Source organism: Zosterops lateralis, assembly GCF_965231275.1.
Source record: "Zosterops lateralis genome assembly, chromosome: 4".
NCBI lineage: Eukaryota > Metazoa > Chordata > Aves > Passeriformes > Zosteropidae > Zosterops > Zosterops lateralis.
The window spans coordinates 45204363-45231476 of record NC_139765.1 but is presented as its reverse complement, the minus strand read 5'-3'; the positions used below and the strand labels follow the sequence as shown (position 1 = coordinate 45231476).

General features: G+C 39.2%; 1 protein-coding gene across 1 annotated transcript in view; it reads right to left on the bottom strand.

Moving 5' to 3' along the window:
- GXYLT1 (glucoside xylosyltransferase 1) overlaps positions 1–21041 on the bottom strand; it is a gene marked incomplete at its 5' end in the record, with an annotated part of 33773 nt that extends 12732 nt beyond the window's left edge. The window contains 5 exons of the mRNA XM_083860053.1: positions 377–628; positions 1436–1561; positions 2521–2695; positions 13028–13120; positions 20860–21041. Of these exons, the coding sequence (XP_083716179.1) occupies positions 377–628; positions 1436–1561; positions 2521–2695; positions 13028–13120; positions 20860–21041 (828 nt within the window). The remainder of the gene's footprint in view (positions 1–376; positions 629–1435; positions 1562–2520; positions 2696–13027; positions 13121–20859) is intronic.
- Between the last annotated feature and the right edge of the window lie 6073 nt (positions 21042–27114).

Genomic DNA, 27114 nt, shown 5'->3' with positions numbered 1-27114 from the left:
ATGTTTTAGCACCACCTCCTGGTCATACAACTACACACGTTTTACAAGTTTACAATAACTTTTTTCTGGGGTGCCTGTAGTGAAGAAATAATGTGAGTATATCTATTGGCAAATGTAATTTACAGCAAATTGTATCAAGTCTAAGAATCTCTCAGAACTAAGAAAAATTAAATCAATAAAGCACACTTGAAACACATGAAGTCCAAGTCTTACAATGAATGACATTTTAAAAAGATACTATTTTAAACAGTGTACATAGAGAGCACTATTACAATTACAGAAAAAAACATTTTGAAAAATATGTATGAATATGAAACAGAAATAGAAGTCAAAGATGGAAATCCACCATAAAATGCAACTGAGGCAATACACATACCTTGAAATATTTTCTTCTGATACGTGTCATATTCATTAGCATGACTCCTGAATTAATTCCAGTTACTCCATAATAGGGATGTCTAGCAAAACGATTATACCACCCAATACGAGGCTCTTCATGTTCTGGTGCCATTGCAGCAATTTGTGTGGAGTTGAACTTTCCCAGAAAAGACCAAATATCATCAACAGGCCTCAAAAACAAGATGTCAGTATCAACATAGAGTAGTGAGTCCACATTTTTGAGGATTAACTGTGAAGGAAAGAAATTTAAAACCAGAATTTTAAGCTTTATTGAACTTCTCTTCATAAAACACAAGAAAGTTTAACAAATATTTATCATACAGAAATAAATTCACTTTATGCTGGCTGTTTACAGTCAATAAATTTGTCATCATTCCTTTTTTTCACATTTTAAAGAATTTTTGTAGAGGGAAATAAGTTTTATATAGAACAGCAATGCAAAGGCACTCATTCTACATTTTATATATCAGGGCTCCTTAGGAGTAGGTGGAGGCCAGGTGTAATGTTACTCTAACGGGAGCTCCTCTCTTGCTCCTGCTCTCTCCCTTTCCCATGCAGCCTATCAAACAAGTGTTTAGAGGCCCTGTTTGGAGATAGCTCCCACTGGTCTAATTCACCAAGCCTGAAGTATGTTTTCTGAAGTGTTTTAGATGAGTATAGGCACAAAACATTGGCAACAAAGCCCATTTCATGTTTCCTTTTCTCTAACACTTCTCAAACCCATACATGCAGGAGACTTTCCAACTGAATGAGGAGATGAAGTGTGATAAATTCATCTTACCTCTGAGATGATGACATGACCTATACCTCTTTCTGAGGATAATGTGTCATAATGCACCAAGTGAGAAAAGGACTTTATTCCATAGGGTACTAGTGCCACAGAAGAACGTTAAATTCAGTGGGTTTTTCGGATGTCAGAAAACTTTAAGGAGTAGTAGTACTTCTTCATTTAAAACCAAACAGAAATCATATTAACAAGGACAGTTTGATGCTTTATAAACAGACTTCTGGATTGTCTTATTACAAAGTAACTTACCGGCAAAAATAGTCTTTGTGAAGCACATGGTTTAAACAATTTCTTCCATTCTGCTGCACTCTCAGATGGAAATGTTATTGGATATAATGTGTAATTAACTTTTCCTTCATAGGGGAATTCATCAAGCTATGTGAAAATAAGAAATCACAAAAATTCTATTAGCAAATTCTATTCAATTCTATTACAAAAAAAAAAATCAATTCTCCATTTAAACTGATACTTCAACACAAATGCAATGCCTCTTTTTCATAATAGAAATCCAAGAATGTCAGCTAATGAAAAGACTTGAACAAAAAGTGGCACCTGCAGGCCACTATGAAAAAAACATCAGATCACATACAAAAGGAAGAGGAAGCAAAATAAATCAATATTTACAGAAAGTAAGTATATTAATTAAAACTCTTCCCCTCTTAACTAGTTACCATGGAACAAATACCAACAAAATCTTTCCAAATTTAATCGTATTCCATTTTTGCCACAGTTACTCTTTGCATAACAGTGTATATAAATTAGCATGTGTAACACACTAATGTCACAGTTAATATGACATTTTAAGCACAAAAATAGTAAAACTCTCCACAGTTACAGCCTTGTCAGCTTCTAAAACTGCTACTTCAGTCATAATGCAATTTTCATTAGCTGAAATTTACTAAAATTAGACATAACCGTATCTACCATATTGAAAAACTCGTGTTTCACTTTCTCTAAACAATATAAGACTGATTCATGCTGTAAGCACAGGGACAAAAAACGACAGATCTCTACTTTTTTCTTGTAAAGCCAACTCTAAATAAGCTCATAAAAGGTAACTGGTTTGCATTTAGAACACCAGGCTTGTATTTAACAGATTCAAGATGACAAATCAGAAAATTTTGTTCTGTCCCTAGGAGAAACTCTGGTATCAGCAGCTGGTATTCTTCCAAAGGAAAAAAATTCAAAGACCCCCATCCAACACTATGAATGCCTTATTACCTTATTTTTAAAATCTTGCATTTCTGCCACTCAATCAAACAAGTAGAAGAAGAATTGCTGTATATTACTCAAATTCTGCTACAAATTGATGGAATACATTTTTGAATACTTACTATGTCTTTGAAACTCTCATGCAATTGGTCCTCAGCAAAAATATGAAAATGGAGAGGTTTGATGCTGAAAATAATGGCTGATCTCAACATAGTAACTGTCTCCTCCAGTCTTTCACCACAGGCCACCACTGCTAGATGCATTTTCTCAGAAGGATGTGTTTTCATATAATCATATCTGATACAAAAATATTTTTTCATTTGACATTATTTCTAGCACAGACTTAAAGAAAAACTCTACTATTTACTGCAGCAAGTAATTAACAAAATATCATTTATCATACTTAAACCAGCAAAGTATAACTCAACAGAACATGCAAACTACAGCATTACACCTCATATGTATGCCTACATTTATTCTGAACCATTCTCATAATCACTCCCACCATCCCAGCCTACAAGGGAATAAAGGTCTAGAAGATCTATACATAAACATTTATTCTTACAATCTTACTACTCACTAGCAAGGAAATGCATCAAAATAGCTATGCTAAAAGAAAGACTACATGAAGTTACTTCAAAATGTCAAAGGCTGACAGCACATTAAGCCTATACATGAGTTTTTTCCCCTTTCCCTGGGCTAAATAAGGACATAGGAAAAAAATGACAAATACAGCAGAGTTGAACTCAACAACAAAAGTGAGACAACCCCTACTTTCAAGAAGTTCTATTGAGAATATTTTTGACTGATCAAGGTTTTATCCATTTTCTGCTCAAGTAAGTCCTTTTTTGTCAGACTTCACCCAAGTACTGACAAAACACAGAAAGCTTTCTCCTGTCCTTCTGTCTTGCAGGGGTACAATGTGGGCTGGATGAGGGGGGACACTAATAGCTCAGATGGCCTTGTGGGATGCCCTGGTGCTCCCAGTGGTTCTGGGAAATCCCTCAGGTACACTGACCACACACACTGTACATGGCCTTGAGGCTAAATCATTGCAAGGAGTGGGGCCGGAGAAATCCTTTATTTCTGAAGACACCTGTGCAACAGCTATGGTGAGATGTGCCTGGAATGTATTATATAGAGCACACTTAAAAGTTATTTCACTATTTTTATATAGTAACTAAAACTGCCATCAGGTAAATATCATTAGCTTGGTGGCAAACACAGTGGGGATACTAAAAATCTCCTGGATTTCACAGGTTTAGTCAGGAAAGCTTTGAAAGCTTTTAAACACATATCAACTCAAAGCCCATCCGCAAAACAATATTATGCACTTGAGCTGTTTGCACAGTCTATGGGAGGAGGGGGCTAATAAAACCAAAAGTATCTGAAGGTCTAAATTACAAGTTTAATGCCAAATTATGCAGATAAAACCAATTCTGAAGTTAGAAAAGACTTTACCAAACTAAGAGAGAGAAATGCTTGACAAATCATCCAGTCTTAGAAACTTGAAGAGAGACACTTTAAAACAGAAATTGCCAGATGTAATTCTTAGCACATAATCTCCACCTTATTTATGCAACCATGTACATACATACAAGTTTTCCTTTAAATTTGCAATAGATAATATGCAAATATGCCTCTTTTCTTTAAGGGACAGAAGAGCTACACATATTATTTTCACCTCCACAAAGCAAAATACAAGCAAAGTTTTCACTAAAACTGCTAGATTTTAATGCCATAAATAATTGCTGCATTTAAAAAACATTCTGAGTTTTGAAATAATTTAATGTCCTGGAACTGAAAAACTCCTTTTTTATTTTTTTCAATCTTAAATTCAGGGATTTAAAATTAATAAAATTTTAATTAGATTATGCAGCCAGTCTTAAGTCAAGGTTCAGAGTGTTATTAAAAATCACATGGATGAAAGACTTCATAGGTCAGATTTAGATCCAAAATAGAGCACCTAAAAGAAGATGCTAACCTCAACTGCATCCAGTCACATGAAAGCCAGTAGAGATCTAGTGAGCAGGTTATGGAGTACAGAGAGTAATTCATCTTATTTCAAAGTAAACACCTAAGGCTTGAATAGATTTTTAACATAGATATAGTCCCATTTAATAAGTTCTAGAATATTCCACCTGATCTCCAGATGCCAAAAGACTGAGTATTTCAAAGATAATTTTGTGACTACTAGTCCTAAAAAGATGTCTAGGATATCCAACTGCTTCCTGATTAACACCAACCATTTATGTTTCAGCAGCTAAATGGCTGGTCACCTGGAAGTTGCCCTTTGAATTTTAGTGACTGTTTAAGACCTACCTGACATAGACACCAATACACAGACATCTATATTCAGATTATTTAATCTGCAGGTTGAAACCTTTTATAAATCTTGAAGCAAAATCTGAAAATTAGCTCAGGTTAACACACACACTCACAAAAAAAAAAGTATCTTGAAATATAATCAAGACATGCCCGTTCAGACCTTTATACATAAAGCGAATTTAAACATTACACCATGTAATAAGTAGTAATGTAAAAAACACAATGTAAGCTGAATATGATGAGTCTAGTTGAAACCCAGAAATAAGTACACTGCCACAGTGTGAACAAGCTGCAAGCAGCAGATTAGCCTCATCACTAATCCACTGAAAAGGGAATTACAATAATTAAGCCCTGAAGTCATGAGAGCCTACAGTGATATTACAAGGTCATGTGATAAATAAGGGCAAAACCTACACAAACTGCACAGCTGAAAGCCAAGCTCCCGAACCACATGGGCTACACAGCCTTCCATGAATAAAGTATGACAAAAATTATGCTGAAGAAACTCCAAAATGCACTAAGATTCAAAGAGTGTATTTTATTATTTCTACATCTAGAGACCTCTGTGAATAAAAGAACATTTCAAGCCACACAACACAAAACTGACTGATCGTGTTATAATGCTTTTGCAGTCACTTTGCTCACACAACCTCTTCTGTAAGTTTCAGACTTACTGAGTGCATTTTTTTAAATTCTGTGCTTAAAAAAAAAAAAATTAGAGCTAGCAAAAACTGAATTTCAGCTTGTACCAAATGGGAAACAGTTGGACTCAGATCCATAAATTCACAACCTAAAGCTTTATCCCTGAAGCAGATGGAGCAAGAAGCTGTTGGAAAGAATAAGCCACCATTCCCTCTGTGGACTATCCACTACAAAAGGAATGAGACATACTAGATGTATTAAGGCAGAAGTTAGGAGACTCCAGAATTGTGGTTACTTCAGACTCCATAAAAAGACACCCTTTAGTAATTATAAGCTGCATTTGACTTCTCTGCGTACAGACCACTGAAACCACAGCCTGCTTTTCAGCAACCAGGCCTCAGTGCTGCTCCTCTCCCTTTCATATACAGCTCTGTCCACTCCCAGAGAGAAGTCCTATCCCCATCTTCATCCAGGAACAATATTTACTGATAACCCTCAGCTGTCAGCATCTTTTCATCACTTTTTCCTCTTCCTGATGCGAGAGACAGCATGAAGTGCAAATTGTTCAGCAGAGCTTATCAGCTTGAGTTCTGCAGTCTCACCTTCAATGTGAAAAATGGAACATGTTCCACCCACTGAGACAATTATGTTTTTCATTATTTGTTTCACTCCCTTCTTCAATATTATGCCTACATAGCTTTAGTTTTTCCACTAAGTTCTTCCTGAATTTTCTGCCTTCAACTGCTCCCTTCTTTTCCCACCTCTTTAACCCTTCTCCCATTTTCTTTCACTGCAGTTAGGCACACAGCTACCTCACCAGAAGCCAGGGAAAGGATTCATTTAGGTAACTAACCTGGTATCTGTTACGACCAAGTGTCCTGGGTTGTAGTATAGGATGTGCACAAAGTTTCTATCACCATCTTCATGAGCTGTTGAAACCAGGTGGGACAATGTTTTCCCAGGCCCCCTGCCTTTGGGCTGTCTTCTGCTAATGGCCCATCAACGCCTGGCCCATGACTCACAGGTAACTCCCTCCAGGAGCTCTCTCTGTTTAATGGGCCATCAAGGACCCACTGCATGACTCATAAAAAGATATCAGCCCATTGTGAGATGCTCTGCCTAGGAGGAGGAGCCAAGCATTCCCACCTGGATATAATCTGGGGGTTGGGACAGTACAGGCAGTCTTACCCCCTGGATTCCCAGAGGATAAGAGCTACCAGACCTTTCTACAGGATCACTGCTTCAATGAGACCACTTCATCTGGACTGCTACCACCAGCCTAACAAACAGGGTATCAGGTTGTATTCTGACTCTGTCAGGGGTCTTCCGTACTATTGCTTTTTATTTTATTTTACCTTATTTCTATTAAATTGTATTTCTGGCTTGGAGTCTCTCACTGGTTTTCCTTTCAAACCACTATACCAAGTGACGCAACATCTTCTGGCAATACTTTTTTCTTTTAGCAGTTCAGTTGCTGAGTTGACAATGAGCAAAATAAAATTTATTCTACAAGAAGAGTAACTGTTGCAACCCTAGAAGCTGAGAATTTTAGGCTTTCTGTGCTAATAGGCACTGACCCTCAAGAAAACACTACATTTGACCTGAGGCCATGGAACAGGCTTCCAAAATTGACTGATAGCACTGGGATTATGGGTGTGTAATTGAATAGAAGTGTGTAATATCACAGGGTGGAAAAACTTGGATTTTTAAGGTTTTAGTATATGGTAATATATATAAAGCAAGATGGAGGTTTTAGGGTGTAGGCTAAGTCCTTTTTTCACCTTCTTCATGGGTTTGGGAGGTGCATTGTAATTGGATAGAATAATCTCTCTTGTTATTGGGTTAAAAGTAAAAAAATTTAGGTGTCCTTTCATAATTGGACAATTTGTGCTTAAAAGACCTTGGAAAGAGATAGAGACTGAGCCATTTTTCACCTTGTTAGCTGGAACTCACAACTTGTGAGACTACTATAGATAAGAATTAGTAAACATCTGAGTCTGAACACAAAAATCAGTCTCTCAAGCATTTAATCCTGGCTCTAACAGAAGAAAAGAAGATAAAAAACCCACTAGGTAACTTGTCTGAACCTGAGCAGTTTTGGTATCAGGTTATCACAGCTCTGGTATGAACCTTTAATGAAACTAAAATACAGGCCCTGAAAGGCTTAAGATGCTTTCAAAACTGAGGAGATACTTTCAAAACACTTGTTGAGAGGCTGAAAAACACAAATGTAGATTTTTGTATGCACATTTCTAATTACTAATAGCTTCATCTTTTGGTGTGGGAGAACTTAGTGGAAAAGCTGGAAAAAAGCAACAATAGAGTGAAATACAAACTGTATTTTAGAAAGGGTGTTGGATAGATTAACAAAGAAAACTTGACAGACCTAATTTCTAAAAAAAAAAATCTCAAATAATGTGGGAGTTGTAGGTCCTGCAAGTAGAGAAAAACCTCTGGTAATTACAATGGAAGAGTAAGAAGGCACCTGTAAAAGATACTGAGCAGGATTTGAGTCTTTAGGAAGAAATAAGAGAATTTAGTTTTTGTGAGGATACTAATTACATGTGACAGGTAGGGACAGTAAAAATAAAACACTTGAGACATACCTGCACACATACTCCCATGAGTTCAGGAAACACATTTAAAACAATCCACTTTTGACAATGTGAGTAAAAAACATATTTTAAAACATTCTATTCAACAGCAGCAAAAGGCCAGGTACCAGCCTTGCCCTGAAGTATTTCTGTGCCAAATGTAGACCTTCATTCTATATTGATTAATTCTGCTGTTAATAACCTCTGAGAGAAGAACACAAGTGGATATCCTCAGTGAATCTGCTACAAGAAGGTTTTCCAGAGCCTGTCTGTCAAGACACTACCTTGTATTTAAAGATGTTTACCATGATACATTGTATATTAAATTAGCATTTCTAGGTCAATTACAATCATGAAGCTGTAATTTGATAGTAAACTAGAGGTATGTTTTGACAGGTTATACTTTTCTAGAACCTTCACAGCATCCCAGCTCCACTTCCTGGGGAAAAAAAAAAAACAACACAAATTTTATTGGCACTAAAATGCCCACCAGCTCCACTAAAAGCTTTGCTCTGTCCTTTAGATTTGCCACAAGGAACTACGGTAGATGTCAGCTTTATTTGTATAAGGTAAAGTTCTCCTATTATCACGTAAGACATGGAAAGCACAGGTGAGAGGGTACCAAAACCTCAGGAACATCCTGTATACAGTTCCATCTGTATACATATGAAAACCATAGAAGTGGTTTTCATCATTAGCATAGAAAATGTTGATAATATTCATTAAACTATGCAGGGAAAGTATTTTCATATAATCAAACTGTATTATTTCAAAGCTGGCACTACACTATACCTCAGAAAATCAAACAGTAGATATCTAAGGGCAATACAGATGGCTTACTTATTGCATTCTTTTTTTCTTTTAATGCCCTATTTGATATAAATCCATCAAGCACTAAGAAGCCTAACCCAGCAGTCTTTAGTCACCAGAAAACAAAAAAGCAAAGAAGCAGAGTAAGAAGGCAGCAAAGCTACACTGATTAAAATGCAGCTGTTAAATCACTCCCACACTCATTACAAGTAGGATCGAGGTAACTACAGACATTATCTGGATTTGAAAATGAAGAAAATTCTAGTTTTTACTTAGCTTAATGTTCTACTACAGCACTGCATTAAAAACATGTCATAATCAAAAGCCTATTTTGTAAAAGTATGCTAATGATACCACTGCATATGATGGCCATATGTAATCTACTCAATGCCAACTCAATTAGTAGATTAGGTCTGAAATTACGATATATGAGTAATTTTAAATTGACTATAAAAACAGAAGCCCCATTCTCCAATGAGCCAGCTAGTTTAGAGAAATTCCTTTTTTCAGGACTATCAAAATTCATCTCAATATAACCATACCACATGAAGTTCAATATACCCAAAAACTTAGTGAAACTTTCTACTTAGCAGACACAAGTTAAAATCCACTTAGCTGCATCATCCAACAACTGCAACCAGCCTGGTCAGATAGCCATAGTAATGACCCCTAAGAATTTCTCCTCAGTCATTCCCAGTAGGAAATAAGCAGCCATACCAGCTAGGCAACACTGAGCACCTTGAAAGTGCATCATTTAGACCATGCAAAATCTGAGCCTCATGTTATCTTTATCAGCATTTTTAGAGTTTTGATTAAATCTATACCACTGTACATAAAAGCAATCTCATGCTTCCTCTGTCAAGGTGAAACCTAACAAATACTCTGTGACAGAAGCACAACACATGACATTCTCAATAAAGTTGATAATCAGAATGGTGGTGAAAAAATGTGGGTGCAGAATAGCTACAAAATCCTTCCCACATACAGCAAAAGCAATTGATCTTACGATGATCAACATGAAGATCCACACTATTTGTTATTAGAACCAGCACCTGTTCAGAGTTCATCAATTCCAAATGATCTTCAACTATTGCATGACTCATACTGAAGTCTATATATACATCCCTCTTAAAAATTTTCCAGATTCCTCTCTATGTCCCCAACATTGCTATCACACATTCTTGAATCTTAAAAACCCATACAACATTAGTTTTCACTTAATACACTTAGAGCTACTTTGGAAATGCAGCTTTCTACATTATTTCCTGTAAGTGTCTATGCCAAGTTCTCTCAGTGGTAAACAAATCTCTGTGGTTCTGATATCCAGGAGAAAAAAGCAAAGTGAAATTACAAGCTAGAAACAGAGATAACAAGCTAAGTTTTTTCAATAAAAATACATAAAAATCCAAAAGCTCCCAAATTTCAGCGGAAAATGGAAAGGAGACATTCTAACTCTGAGATAAATTTTATTACTGTAGTATTAGCAAAGATATTCCAGCTGTATGATCTGCTCTTCTAAACAAACTCATTTGGTTAGTTTATTGAAACAGCAAGAATAGAACATCAGAATTTCCATTCACAACCTCATTTATGATCTGGTTAAGCAGTGCTGTCTGTTCTCATGGACTAAGCCAGGACAAATAGATTCAAGATTTGTATTAATGCATTTAAATAACCAGACTCTGCCACCTCCATTAAAAGCAAATTTATTGGGACTCCTATAAGCAGTGGAGTTAGCTATCCTCAGATTCCAATCAGATATATAACTCTTAGGTTTTCCTTATATCCCTCTCCCTTACCCTAGTCTCTCCATAGCTCAGCTTTATTCTGTACCTCACTGCAACAATCACGTCTATGACAAACACAAAGGTTTAGTCAATCCAGGATGAAATTATTTGGCCTAAGACATTGTTATGATAGAACAATCACTCCTTCCCATTTCAGAAGATACCCAATTTAGAATCACAATGTTGCCTCTTTATGGAAAAAGCTTTCAAGAGACTATCTTCATGAACAATCTTGAAGTGGCCCTACAGATACTATCTCAGAAAACAAGAATGCTAGACTTCATTTGTTGTGGTTAATAAACATGCATGCAATTAAGCTTATTCCTCTTCCTCCAAAAATCCTTATGCAAACCTGAGAACAACTAATAAGTATTGTACTTGAAGCAGCCTTCAGCTTCTCAGTATACCCAGTACAATGCACAGATTTTGGCTGAGGGTTAAACACAATTATAACTCATACCAAAGCTGAAACCAAACTGCAATTATCTTCTTTGTTATTCCAGCCCATACAGGGAATTGAGGCTTAGGACACAGGCCCAGATGCTGGGCCACTGCAATTGCTGCTGCTATCCAAAGAGAGCACTTTCTCCTCCCTGCCATCTTCCTCATTTCTTCTCTTACACAAACTCACTGCACCTCTCCGACTCCAACTGAACTTCTTAAACAGAATAAGAGTAAATAAAGTTTGGGAGAAGCATGGTGGCCCACTCTAAGTTAGAGCATCTCACTGAGGAATTCAACAGGCACTGAAGTCAGTGCAACATAAGGGGATTAATTTAATAGTAATATAATGATAAAACAATCCACCTTAATGTGAAATGTTTAATCTCAACACCAGGCACCCTTTACTCATCTAAGCAGCCTTTTTTCCTTTCAATTTCAAAATGTATAAACATGAAATTCTGCAAACATCAGGAGTTCACCATGAACCATGTTTCAACATGAAAGTGGACTCATCCAGTAAAGTCATAATCAATGCATACTTCAACAGAATTGTCTTCACAGCCACATATGGAATTCTTAATAGATTAATAAAAGTTACGGCTTAAGATATGTGCGAATAAACTGCATGGGTTTTGTCCATTTCTAGTTCCAAGGTTCCATTTGCCCCAAGCCTGATAGCACATAGAGAAAGGAAGTTTTCTGCTATTTTTGTGCATTCCTCTGTATTCATAGACTTCTTCATGCTTAGTGGTGTCAAAAGACAGCAAGACCCTCTCGTCTCCCAGCACTACAACTGTTAGACTGGCCCAGATGTCCAAGGATTAAATGAAGCTTACAATCACACCCTTGTCCCTCCACCCAGCATAAGCTAGGCCCTTACACCCTCAATCACAACAGCATTTGATTTATCCCACAGTGCTAAACTTCATAAAGCTAAACTCCCAAAAGCTAATCTATAAGGAAAAAAAGTTATTTCTGTCTATTCAGACAGCTAAATCTGCTTAACAAAGCCAGATGAATCCCTGTGGATTGACACAGTATGGATTGCTACCAATGGCAACGAGAAAAACTCAGCAGCCCCAAATTGCAGATGAAGTTCACTAACAGACTAAAAATCAATCTAAGTAACCTCTTTAATGAATTTCTTGACAACTGATGAGCTTAAAAAGCACCTACAACACACAAGCAGAGAGGAATAAGGGATCTAAAGCCTCTCCCACAATCATAATTTTCAAAAAAATACTAAGCCTTGTGAAGCTGAACTTTTTTTCCCCTTTGCTTTCCTCAAAATTCAAGCTTCATACTAACAGGAAAAGATAACCATATCAAAGGATGAGCAGCAAAATCTTAAATGTAAGAAAAACTGATTTACAACTTTAGTTATATACTGAAGAGAGCTATGCAGGTTAGAGAACAACTTGACAAGTAGCTTACTTCTGTTCAAGCTACCTGTGTAATGTGACAGCCTAAAGCATCGGAGCCGCCACATCAAAACATTTCAACTTATTGTTAAAGATGCTACATTAAGGAGACAATCTATTCTTTAACATAGTAAATGCTAAAGAACATTCAAAATTATCTCTTCAGTGGATGAAGTACCCTCCTTAAATTCTATAAAACATGTAATTTGAATTTAAAAAATCCACATGTAATTACTAAGCATATCATTTTATTGCAAGTTATATAATGGGTATTAGTGTGCAGCAAATTTCATTTTAGGAAAACACTTTATCATTAACTTTTCAGACTATATTCAGACAGGCTTTTGACAGATGTTAACAAGTTTCTATTTAACAAAGCAATATAATAGAAAAAATCTACTCTTGGTAGTAACACTTGAGTCTACAATTACAAAACATAATGTACCAAGAAAAAAAACAGCTAAAGGCAACCACAATATAAGCAGGTGAAATGCACGTGAAGTAATCAAGACATTTTTTTTTGCCACGTTGCTAAGGAGCCAAAAAACATCAGCTACATCTGTCTGCAATCAAACAATAAAGTACTATTTAACAACATCCTACCTAAAAGCAGCTTCCCAAAAGCAGTTCATTCCACAAACATCAGAGGGCAGCATCCAATAGGAATTCCAGAAAGATACAGACAAATTCTTACACCTAACAGAATAAGACAAAAATAACCTATATAAATGTTACTGATTTTATGGCAAAGTTAAATGGATAGTCTCCTAGCTCAAGCATAACCTGAACAGTTAATTAGGTGGCAGAAAAATTAGTGGGTTATGTAATGCAACTTGAATACAGAGGAGAAGGTATTAGATGCCAATCAGAATTTTTTTAATCCTATAAATCCTCACCCTTTAGCCTTTCCTCTTCTTCCTCTTTCCTCTATATTTTCAGAATGAGAGAAACAGAGGGGCTGAGATTTTTGAGGATCCTTCTATGTTCAGGCTTCAATTAAGCCCACAGATAACAAGTGAATAGCAACAGTTACTGCTAGAAAAAACTTCACCTTTTCAATACCTTTGTCTACTCAAAGCAGAGAACAACTATAACTTCATCTTCGAGGTTACATTGTCCATTTAACACAATCCCTATTCATCCCTCGCTCTAGTCAGTGCACACGTGCAAATCTGATTTTTAATAAAAAACGTGACTTAGCAGCACCAAGGAATTCCATTGTTTCATTGTATCATTGCATTGTTAATGCAATGCAGAAATAATTACATTTCACAAGTTTGCTTTCTTCATACTAATAGCAAGACTAATAATTTATTGACTTGTGCTACACTAACAGCTAAAAAAAAGAGCAGGGTTTACTAGTTCACCATTACATTTTATGCAACAGCAACATATGAAATATTTTAAAATAGAAACGAAAGTGTGTATTTCAAAGGTTCTGGTGAGAAAATCAATACCAAGAATTACGATCTGAAATAAGTAAGCAGAATATTGTAAAGCAAGAGCTACTCTCTTGAGTGACCTTTTCTACTCCTTCTCCTGGTGATACAAAGCCAGTGTGTTTATTCTCCTTTGAAAGTTAGTATCTGTGAATGAAAGACATGTGCAAGAAAACTGACACAAAAGCTGCTGATGAAAAGGTTATTTAAGGACTATAGCTCAGAACTCCACTGAAAGTTGGCTTTGCAAGTTTGAAATTAATCAGTACCATCTTGGTAGTGTAATCTGAAACCTGTGAAGGCAAATGTTTTGCAAATATCAGACAATAATAGCTTAATGTAGCATCAAAAAATGTCAAGATGTGTAATTTCTGCTTTCTGTAACACTTGAGAAAAACGACCTGATAAACACAGTGTTTCACAAAGCCTCATTTAAGCGCTGTGGGGGATGGTGCAGTTCTTTTGCAGATCACAGGAAATCCTTGTATTCTGTAGATAAATGTGTTTAAGTAATTTTATTTCATGACTTAAGAATGCTCTCCACAAATAAATACCCAGGTACAAAAAAATGAAAATATAGACTGGCACTCTATTTCAGGGATATCTGCACTACTCTTTACCAAAGTATAAAACCACGAGTTCTCTCTGCCAGATTCTTTCTTACATTACTCTTTTTGGCTTTAGAAGTTTTATAAACACTTCAAGGCACATAAGGTCTTAAAGAACAATCTTTACGCTCTCCACTATTAGCTTTTTGAAGTAACTGTTTCTCATTACTTTTAGAATAAATTAAATGACAATTGCTCCAAAAGAGTTTTCTGGTTTGGAAGATTATTAAGCTATCATTACAGGGGATTCCTCTTCCAGATGTCAACAAAAGTCTTCTTAGCTGTCTTGAGTATTACCCTACCCAAACTACCAAGGCAAGAGGCGAAACTGAACTAATGGCCAAGTCATTTCTCTGACACATTAGGCCTTTCCAACATTCCACTTCACACAGGATTATCAGCCTTGGGTTTGATTCATAAATTGCATGTTTAAAACAAAAGTGTTACTAGGATATGTATGTATCCAATCTACCTAATGTTAGCTCAAGACATTCTGTCACTCTCAATGCTCTCTCAACATGCTACCATATTCCCCTAAATTTTTTCATATAAAGAATTAAGGGATTAGAATAATTGTACAACATTTTCTTCTTGTCATTCACAATAAAGTCATTTAAAATCCCACTCATGAAGGTATTTTTTTACTTGAAATAAAATTTGAGGAAAGCTTGAACTACAAACAATTGCTTTACACAGCTAGGGAGATGCACTGTACCTTTTCCCAAACAGGCACAGTCATTGTTACCTCAGAGAGGTTACTAGTCAGACAGGAATAGCCACCTTCAGTACTACGGAGGGATATTTTGCTCACACCTATTATTGTTATGTGATTAAAGGCCAGTCTCCACAAAAAGAAAGTGGCAAAGAATGTACACTGAAGCAAACTAACCAAGGCATATGGAGAACCCTAACGCAGCCCCAGTTGAAAGGGCAGAGAGCCCATGAATCAGCAGATGATCCATCCACCAGCCCAGGTAACAGGAGAGACTCTCCGGGCCAGTTTACCAACTGCCTAATGGGGTTACTGCCTGAAAGGGCGTAGGACTCATCGTGGGATCAAAGGTGGACTGGGGAGGAAGGAGAGCGCAAAAAATAGAGAAGATAAGAGGATCCAGTCACATGTGAAGACTTCTGCTTTCCTAGGTGACAGGAGTGACTCCATCCCATCTGCACAGATGGGTCAAAGTGTCTGTAAATGAGAAAATGGCCACAGATCCCAGAGAGAAGATGGCCACAGATCCCAGGGAGCCTGTAGTGCCAGGGACTGGAGAGATGTGTGTGCACACAGCATGTGTGTGGGTGTGAGCATGTTGGTGCACATAACCACCAACTAGCAACCAGACTAGCCTGCATGCACAGCAAGGGCCTTGGGTGTCAGACAGGCCAAAACATGGGCCAGACTGCACAGAACAGCAAGTCTTGAGCTACTGAAAGAACCTGTCTCCTACAGAGCCACAAGAGATTAGGGTCTGAGGGATGGCAACTGGAAGCACCAGAAAGTCTGAGCTGGCCACTTGGGGTTTGAGGAGTGGTTAATGTTTAAGGCTATAGGTCAAGACCAGCTATCCAAAAGATTCCCTTTCATGAGGCAATCCTGTGGCCAGCTGCCACAAGGCTAAGACCAGTAACTCAAAAGAACCATCACATTCACCTGTACATGTGTCTGCACATCCAAGAGGGTGTGAGTACCAGAAACTGATTTGGGGCTGCAAGCTTAGAGGGTTTACACACTCAGGTCAGCAACAGTGGATTGGCCAGAGGATCAGAAACACATTCCTGGATGGACCAAGTGTCTAAGGCCAGTTACTGGAGGGATCCACCTTACATACATTGATGTATTTTTCATTAAAACCTTTCACCCTGATCAGTGAGAGAAGGGAACAGGATCAAGACGCTTGTTTGTGGTTGTGCAAGCCCTGTTGCCTGTGTGCTGATCTCTGTGGTCATTCCTGTGTGTATGCACTAAGAGCCTATGATCCCACTGGAATAAATGCTCTGCTTCGCTACTGCCTGAACCCAGGAACATGGAAATGCAGCAGCCTTGCCTCCATCACACTACTGGTGTGGTCAACTAACATCTACCACTGTCAAAAATATAAAAAAGAAGAAATATGAAGTTTCAAAAATCACCGGTGTCATTCTCAGTGACCTGTTTGCCAACTCAAAGCATCTCTTCCTTAAGCAACCAGCCATTTCTTAACTACCTTTATCAGCTTCAAGATCCCTGGGGAGTAGAAATTCTAGCACTGCAGACATAGAAAAGGTGTCTATATTGTGACCTGAAAACTTTTCAAACTAGTGTGCAAAATACACAGCAGTGCATAAGTTGCAGTTGTGAAGACTGAGGCCGTGTGTTCAGACAAGTCAAGAAATCCCTCAACAATCAGTCGTAACCTCCTTTTGTTAATGGAGACCACTGTTGTCACAAACACTTTTCAAACCATGTGGCATCTTTTGCACTACTGTAACTCCACAGCAAACTTAGCAGAATGTCCAAATGGTGAGGGGTGCAGCCCTGATGAGTACATTCTTGTCGTAATTCCTTTCTTTAACAACCTAAGTTTTATCAACTGCATGAACCAACCAATCGGAAGACTCATGTCTCTCCTACAGCATAGCCCACAAGTGCAGCAAAACAGGAAAGATGATTTTCCTTCCTGCTCATGATCACACAGGAGTAAAAAACTGGGATGATAAGATGCTTAATTCAACTCCCAAATGCACTAAGAATTTCTAATTCTCCTCAAAAGCTTTTTCTGAATATTTGCAGCAATACCACAAATTTGTTATGACATATTTTGTCATAGAGGCTTTATTAGATAGGAGATAGTCGAAGCAATGCTAGATGTCTGATACCTAAACTTTTTAACTGGAAAAATCTTGACAATGCTTCATTGCTTCACTGCATTCCTGTGCAAATATTATTTATTTGCTGGTCAAAAGCTTGTCAAATTCAGCAGTTTTTAAATGAAGCTTCAACTTCAAATCATTCAACGTTTCATCCTTTTAAGTTTACCTCATATTCTGAAGTTCTTTGACAGGTTCTGGACCAATTTCTTAAAAAAAGAATAGCTGAGAAGCAAACTGGTGAAACTGCTGGTTAAGCTCTGACAGTAACAAAAACAGCTGTGTAGAGGCCGAGGAAAGAACCAGCTACCTGTCATAACCATCCTCCTCTGCCAAGCTTGTGGATATACTTCCTACCCTCTTCCATGCACTATAATCCATTAAACTCTCCCTCTGCCAGAAGAGTTAGCAAGAGACTGGTACAAACAAATAACAGTGCCACACATAGCAGAACAGTAGGTTCTGGCAGCACAAAAATGCTGAACTACACCAGTAAGGGAAACATGTTCCATTTTAAGAGGGTCAAAATCACTGACCTCACTAAATTCATAGAACTGATTCCTTTTGTACATCTCAAAAGTGTCATTAGAATAGCACTTTTTTGGAGCTGAATATAAAGATGAACATTATCTGCCTAACCGAAGTGGCAATATTGACAAAATATTGCCTTTGAGGGAGTCAATAGTTCCACCCAGATTTGTATCATCTGCAAACTTGCTTAGTATCCCTTCCAGTCCTGTCTCCAAGGCATTAATGAAGACATTTAGCTATTAAATTCTTAAAGTGTTCTTCAACTGTTTATATCAAATCTCAAGATATAAGCTTTTAGTCTCAAGTCCTCTTGTTCCTCAGGCTAGAGTAGCCTTTGAAACAACTCCTTATCAAACTGATTACCCAATAAATTCCTGTTAATTATTATGTTTATTGGAGGATCCCGCCTCAACCTGTAATTCTGGTTTCAATATGGTAGCTCCTTTTAAATTATTTTCTTCTTAAACATGTCATCACCATTGCTAAATTCTTTCAGGTGTAGTATTCCAAAGCCTTATCCAAGGCTTGCAGGTTTTGTGTTTGCATGCTTCCAAAACCTAAGAGAAAATTCAACATCTCCCTCTCCTATCCCAGAGTATGAGACAGATCTTTCTGCCCTTGTGGTATATATCGAACTAGACTATTCAGGCAAAGAAAACACTTCTTGGCTAAAGAGAAAAGAAACCACTGCTGAGTGGATGAACCCCATCAGATGATAGATTTGCTGTATTTTAAAGCTATCAGTGAACGCAGCCAAAGCAACCCATTTATGAAAGTTACTATTAATGCATACAAAATGTTAAACTTTAAGGATTAGAAGGTGCATCTAAATGCAATTTACTCTGTAAGGCTATGCACCCTTCAAGATATTACATGATCACAAGACAGTCAGAAGTGGGCATAAAACAGATATGTGGCCATAGTGCTCAGTCTCTACTGAAGAAGCAGCTGAGGTATAAAAACTGTTCAGCAAAAACCAGTGCACTCAGCAAGATGTGTGTATCACTTATAAAAGTGAATGTAATGTGGTTTAACACTCAAGAATAATTAAAAAATGCATCTAAAGGAACATTCAGTGAGACATTTCTTAACTGCCACAGGACAGAGCATTTCCTTAAGCAAAAGCCTTTTAGGAACTTTTCTAAGACTCTGACTCACTAATAAGTTTTACACACACATTTTTCACAAACAGCATGTTTCGATAACTTACAACAGGGGATGTTTATCCTGAGCCTTGACAGCAGTTTATAAGTAAAGAATTCCCACACAGGTGACAACAGACACTGGCTTTGCAAGGACACATGCCCCCACAAAACTGTATACAGTGGAATTATTTGCGGCACTTGGGACCTTTAGGAAAGAACTTTCTCAGTCAGTAAAACTTTTCTATTTGACAACACAGGGTAGATTTATATCTCCTCTAATGTCACTACAGCAAGAAGCTTCTTGCACCTTGCTGAGGTTCTTCTCCACTTGTATATTTAATTTAAAATCTACACTTTTAGTACAAATACTAAAACTCTATAGCTTGTAAAGTAAACTTGATTATTTTGCTTATTAGCAGTACAATGTGTCTTAAAGTAATTTTAATGTTTAATAGTAAAAATCACTTATTTATATCATCATCTTCTACCCAACAAAAGTTTGCTTCATTTAAACTGCATGTTCTCTTTAGTAAAGCAAATATCATATGTATGATTTTTTTTTATCATGTTTTTATTTAGAACTAGTAGATTTCAACCACTCACAAGGAGTTTTTAATCATGAACTAGAAGTGAGACACAATCATTCTTACGTTTTTTTCATGTTATAATCCGTGTTAACTTGAACTAAAGCAAAGAAAAAGGGGGGGAGAATTCTTTGAAGTAGTTAGACCAGTCGAAAGCTGGGTTTCACATTTCAGCTGACTCCACCCCTAGTAACTCAGAATGCTGTTTCATGGTATTTTGAGATTATTAAATCAGAGCTTGCCATCCTCCCTAAATCCTTTACAAGAGCATCGACACTTGCATAATTACATGTTGAAGCAACACAGAGCGCTGAGTTGGCCAAAACCTAGGTAGTTTCCAACCAGGTCACCAGAGCAGCCCCACTCACTGTTGTGCTCAGAGGAGTGAGCTGTACCGCCACGGGCAGAGCAAGGACTGGGCGGCGCCACAGCTTCTACAGCACTGTGACCACCGCCAAAACAATAAACTCGCTTGGCTTTTAACTGCTGTAGAATCCCAGTACAGGTAGAAGTAGACTGGCTCAGAATGGTCTGGTCCCAATTTTTCCCCCCACTTTTTGTAACAGATTTCTCGTCTCTCCTCTTTTCCTGGCTTTAGGATCCTGGTAGCCACAGGGGAACAGGATTATGAAACTACAATCTAAAGGAAAACTAGTAATTTCCATTCCATAACCTCACTCACCACTTGGCCACATTAAAACTTCTGCTGACAGAGGAAACAGAACCCTGCAGAGTGAGCTGCTCGGATATGCACCCCGATAATTACAGAACTGAACTCACCGCTTTCTGTGACAAGACTGGCTGTATTAAGGTATCCCATAATAAACAGTTTTGCTTCACTGAAGTTATCTTTGATAATCACATAGTTACTAAGTTTCAGACCCGAGGGAGCACCGGGAAATTTCCCCCTTTTGCAAGAAGGACACGGAACGCTCGTGGCTCCACTGGCCCTGTCCCGCCAAGGGCGGCCGGGGCGGGCTCAGCGCCGCGGGGACGCGCCCGGGGCGGCCTCGGCCGCCGCTCCTCAAAGTTTTCCTTGTTTGTTTAAGGCTCCCCCAGCCGCCGTTCCCCCGTGCCCGGCCCGCCGGGAGGGAGTGCACCGAGACCCCACCGCCCCTGCCCCGAAAGCGCCTCCCAGGCCTGGGCCCGCCCGGCCCCGCGCAGCCGGGACAGAGACAGACAGACAGACAGACCGCCGCGCCCCCGGCCCTCCCGGCCCGCCCCGCAGGAATGCGGCGGGAACCGCCCGCCCCGGCCCGGCCCCGGCCCCACGCCGCCTACCTCCGGGTCCCCGCCTGGCCCCGGGCCGCGCTCCCCGCCTGCCGCCGGGCGCCGGGCTCTGGGGCCTGCCCGCCGCCGCCGGGCTCCGGCTCCAGGGACAGGGCCAGCTGGCTGAGGCCGTACAGCAGCGAGCAGACGGCGCAGCCCAGGCACAGCAGCGCCACCCGCGCCACCCGCCGCATCCTCCCGCCCGGCGCGGCACAGCCGGGGGGGCCGCGGCTCCGGCGGCAGCGACAGCACGGCGGGAGCGGCAGCGGCGCGATCCCAGCGCGGGCCCGGCGTGCGAGGGGCGGCCCGGGGCGGGACCGAGGGCGGGCTGGGGACGGGCGGGCCGCAGAGCCGGGGCGGTACTGGGACAGGGGGCGGGCCGGGGCCGGGCGGGCCGCAGGGCGGGGCCGTGAGGGCGCCCGCTGCTTGTTTGCCCCAAAAGTGAAAAAAAGCCGCATCCCCGCTTGTCCCGTTGCATCCCTCCTTCTGTCACGGCTCCGTGCTCAGCCTGGTCCCATCCCCATTCAGGCCTCCCGAACAGGGCTCCCTGGGAGAAGTCGAGCGACGAAAGATACAAAATAGAGACAGTGGCAGTCCCGGCCTGCTCCGCACCGGTGGGGCCAACACCTCGAATCCCGTGGGCCGTTTTGAGAACCTCCGTATGAGAAGAATGTAGAGCTGTTAGAAGGTGTGTGTCTTTATTAATGGCAAAAGGTCCCTCAAAATGACACTCTTTCCCTGCTCTCACTGTTTCTGTTGCACTAACTTTTCTTGTGTGAGAGCTTCACAGCTGTTTCTGCACAGGGATATTCTGTACATGTAAGTATCTAAAGGGAGGGTGCCGAGAAGACGGAGACAAACCCTTCTTGCTGGTGCCAAGCAATAGACAGGAGGCAGCGGCAGAATCTGGTACACAGGAAGTTCCACCTGAATATGAGGAAGAATTTTTTTACTGTGCAGGTGACTGAGCACTGGAACAGATTTCCAGAGAGGTTGTGGAGTCTCCCTCGCTGGAGATATTCCAGAACCATACAGACACAATCCTGTGCAATGTGTTGTAGGAGGATCCTGCTTGAGCAGATGACCCACTGTGGTCCCTTCCAACCTTTACCCATTTTGTGATATTCTCACTCATTCCTTAGGCAGCTGAAGTTACACATGTGTCTTTTGTGCTTTGTACAGACAGTCTGAGCATGGAAATCACTTTGGAGTCCAGCCCCCTTCCCTCCTCTGGCCTTGGCACACCGGTGACTGCGTGGCCCCTGGCCTGAGGAGCAGGTGCCTGCTGCTGGGCCAGAGAAGCTTGGAGAGCTGAGCCTGGAGGGTGTGCAGTCACTAGCAAAGATAGGGGTATTTCAGCTCACCAAGTTGTGCTCCTGGACAACAAAATGCAGGTGTGGGAAGTGGCAGAAGAAATAATAACTGTACATCATGCCAGATGGGGGGAATACTGGTTGGGTTTCAGCTGAATCCAACACAGTAGTGCATCCTCTCTCTTGCCCAGACTGCTGAGTAAAGGCCTAACAGCTCAACTAATCTATACTATTGCTAAGGTAAGTATTTTAAAGTCATCATTCAATGCTGCTCCCTCAGCTTCTGACACTGGTTTAAAAAAATACAAGTTTGGAATAATTCTGCTTACTTTTTTGTCTTTATAGTGCATTTGGCTCACATTTTTTCTATGGACTAGAAACATCCTTTTTTAAAATAAGTTATAATATCCTCATTCAGGACCCTGCATTTTAAGAAAAACGCCAACACAATTTCCAATAAACCATAAAAAAATAGTTCTGTTATAGCTTTTGTGGTCTAATGATGTATGTTATATGTGAATACCCATAAAACCTGAGCCATAGCTTACTACTGCTCTTGGCTGTGCTTGAAAGAAGGGGAAAGCAAGATGCCAGCTGGCAACTCTGGAAGTTGGAAGAGAAATAATGCCAAAATTGTGCATCGCCTCTTCCTCAAAACAAAAAAAGAAACGAGGAGAAAAGGTGTCCCTCAGAAAATATGCAATACTCTACTCTGTTTGCAGTGGAGATACTGGCATGATTATTAAAAGATACAAGCAGGGAAATGGGGGCTGAGAAAAAAAAAAAAAAAAAAAAAAAAAACCCACGTAGAATCCAAGAGAAGTAAGGAACTAGGGAGGATGAAGAGAAATCAGGGCCAAAGATGGCAGGGTGGTGATGGGAGAGTCATAGATTAAATGGCAGAGGATTTGTAAAAAGAACTCTGAAAAGCAATTACTGGCTTGCATTGTAGGAAAAACTAGCTCTGAAAGCACCACTCAAGGTCTTAGCTGGGCTTTCTGCCCCTCTGTGTTCCTCAGTGCTTTTTGCCACAGCCTGCCCTTCAGCTTCCCTGATTTTGTGTTTGTGTTCAAAATTGGGTTCTTTGCTCTCATTGCACATCTACCTGCTGACCTGTGCCTTAAATTCTTGCACTCTCCTGCTTCACAACCCCTTACACACACTGTCAAGTCCATATGGCAGGGCATGAGTAACACAGGCACAGGAGAGTCAGAGAAGAGAGATACATTGGCATATTTACTGACAGCAAGCTTGAAAGCAGAGACCACTTATTCCCTGCTGAGGTGTGACACTTGTCTTTTATATGGAAGAGTGTTCCAGCCAGGGAAAATGAGGTCTGAAGGGTGTTACAGTGGCACTAAGAATGAATGTGGCAGATGGGTCGTAATAACGGTCTCAGGCTTCAGAAGAAGAAATTATATTCTTAGAGGAGAAAATAATACATAAGAAGTGCTAAAGAGAGGTGCCACAGGGAGATTTTTTTTTTATTATTATTATCAACCATGTCATTACCCAAATATGAATTTAAGGACTTCATTCAGTACTGTTCAATGATATGTAAATAATTAACGAATGAGAATGTATCTACAGTGCTCTAAGAATACAACTCAGGCAAGGTCAGAGAGAAACATCTTTGTTAAGCTCTCTGTTGCTATTGGGGAGAAAAAAACAACTAAATTTACATACACATAAGGCTTTTTTCACACTGCAAAATCTCTCCATTTAATCTAACTATCAGTTGGCCTGATAAAAGATAAAATGCTTCTTACTAAAACCTTGGTCTCATGAGTAAGGAAGATAAGAAAAAGTTACTGAAATGCCATACCTAAATTGTATCAATGAGAAAAAAAACATTATCAGATGGTATATAATTACCCAATTCAGTTTATAAATTCTTTAAAGATTAATAATTATGTATCTTTATTACTCACCATGAATATTTTATGAACAATATGTAACATTTTATGCTACAAGGTCTGCTGGTGTTTAATTAATTTAAAACGTGGAGAGTTATAATTGGATGCAAGATTCTCTGGTTTTATTAGTGATTCTAAATCTTTAAATCCTTTTTCTTGACTAGAATTTAGTTATTTAGCCATGGTAACTTTTGTATCTTTAGTATTCAATTCTATTTACTATGTCCAGAAAATAGCTTAATTCCAGAAAAAAGCTATCTTAATAAACTATAGGTGTTAAATTAGTTGTTAAGACAATCAATTTTTAAAAAAGAATCAGCATCTGATACTTCTGCAAGTGTGTTTCTAAGGGTCATAAGAGCAGTCACTGTGAGCCAGAAAAGGAAACCAACATTCTAACACCTCATTAGATCAAGAGATAAATCAGATCTACTTAAATTAAAACAAACAAAACCCCCCAAAAACCCAAACAAAACAAAAAACACCAAACAAACAAAAAACCCACAAAACCAAAAACAAACCAACAAAAAAACCCAACCCACCAACCAAACAAAAAAAACACACCCAGTCCTAATCAGATGCATTTGTATCAGATGCATTTGTATCATTCCCCCTGGTTTTGTTCTTTCACAAAATTCAGTTATTAAGTTTGTAAAGCAATAAGATTTTGTGCTGATAGATTTGTGTCAATACTGCCCTGTATGCAGACCAGTTAAATGTTTTTCAAAGGCAAAGACACCTTCTTTGATGTTCAAGTGCCCTTTCATACAAGCTGCAGTGTCAGCACTTGGCTATGACAGATTGCAAGGTTGGGTAAGCAGGAAGAAACTGCTTTGCTGCCATGTGTTGTACATATGGTATCATCAGACTTCTTGGGGCAATGACCCTTTTCTCTTGCTGCCAGATATCAATTTTTTTCCCTGCCTATTACCTTTTAATAAAAAGACTGAGTTTGGTACAAATGCTTTTCACTCTTATTGCATCTACCCCTTCAAATTTCCTAATGTATAAAAATATTAAAAATTCTCAAATTGATAACCAAAATATTATTGCCTTCCCCCGTTCCTTTCCTATTTAGCTCTCATTGCTTAGCACTGTAGTGTGTTCAACCTACTTCAAGCAGGAGCTTAAAATATTTTGCAATTATAGTTGACAATAACACCCAAGGACAACAGAAATAGGAAAAACATCTAGGACAAGAGTGCACGAAATTAAGCTGCATTGTAAACTATTTAGGAAGCAGTGTGATACTTTGCAAATTTCCTAGTTTCTTCTAATTTGAATCAATTATTTCTTTATCAATAGCACACTTCAGAATTTATTTAAGAGATCCTCTGTGAACAATTGTAAGCTATTAAACATTAGTCAAAATATTTGTATCATTCCCCTTAAGAATTCAATTCAATTCAATTCAATTCAAATTTCATCCTCTAAATCAATAAACATCTATATACGTAGGGTTGCACAGTATTTAGTAATTTAATACATTATAAAAGCAGAATGAATACTTTCTAGAAGCAGAAAGATAATTTTCTTTTTATCTTCTTTTCAATATTTGTGTGTCAAGTGCTTTATTTTTCTGTAAAGATTTCTACATTTGGAGCTCTCAAACGTCAGTCTGGAAGGGTTTCTCAGTGTTGGGCTTTTGTTTCTTTGCATTATCTAAAATTTTCCAAAGACCATACCTGGCATGGTTATAACAAAGAGAAGATGGGTGACAGCCAACATGGCTTTACTAACGGCAAATCATGCCTGACAAATTTGGTGACCTTCTGCAGTGGGCTTAGAATGCTGATAGATGAGGGAAGTGCAGAGATGTCATATACTTGCACTTGTGCAAAACATCTGAAACTGTCCCACACAATATCCTTGTCTCTAAACCAGAATTGGGTTGACGAGAAGCTCGACATGACCCAGCAATGTGTGCTTGCAGCTCAGAAAGTCAAACATGTCCTGAGCTGCATGAAAGCAGCTTGGCCAGCAGAGCAGAGGAGGGGATTCTGCCCCTCTACTCCACTCTCATTAGACCCCACCTGTAGTACTGTGTCTAGCTCTGGGGTCCCCAACATAAGAAGGACATGGACCTGCTGAGTCCAGGAGAGCCATGAAGATGACCAGAGGGCTGGAAGACCTCTCCTGTGAAGACAGGCTGAGAGAGCTGGGCTTGTTCAGCCTGGAGAAGAGAAGGATCTGGGGAGACCTAACTGCAGCCTCCCAGCACCTAAAGGGCCCAACAAGAGAGCTGGAGAGGGACTTCTTACAAGGGCATGTAATTGGTAAGACAAGGGGGAATGGCCTTAATCTGGAAGAAGGTAGGTTTAGATTAGATATAACAAAGAAAAAGCTCGCTATGAAGATGTAGAACACTAGAATGAGTTTCCTAGAGAAGCTGTGGATGCCCAGTCCCTACAAGTTTTCAAAGCTAGGTTGGATGGGACTTTGAGCAACCTGGTCTAGTGGAAGGTGTCCCTGCCCCATGGCAAGGGGATTGGAACTAGATGACCTTTAAGGTCCCTTCCAATCCAAACCATTCTGTGATTCTAAGACTTGTATTTAAAGTACTTTCGCAAAGAGTCAAACCAAACTTACTTACTTATGCAAATTCATCCCATATACAAAAAAATACAGAAATAAGGTAAGCAGGGCTGGTTTTTACTTATTTATACATAACTATACCCAAATTTAAAAGTCCCTGATGTGTCCTGCTGTTGTTTGCTACAGCATCAACTGTTTTGAGTCCCAATACCCAGATCAGGGTTTTTAAATTTCGACAATATATTGTTTTACCTCTAATAGAAAAAGTATTTACTAGCGGTAACCAAAAGCAACAGTAACTTCACATTATGCCTTGAAAGTTTAATTTTTAAGATGAAAGGTATCAAATAATCTGAAAGTAGTTATCTAAGGTATTTTTTACCTTTTCCATTTCACAATAACAGTGTAGATTCCACACAGTGAATTTATACTACTGGTACTAAGTATGTTTCTCTAAGCGTTGTTCAATTTTCATAAACCTGACTTCTTCAAAAGCAGTCAAA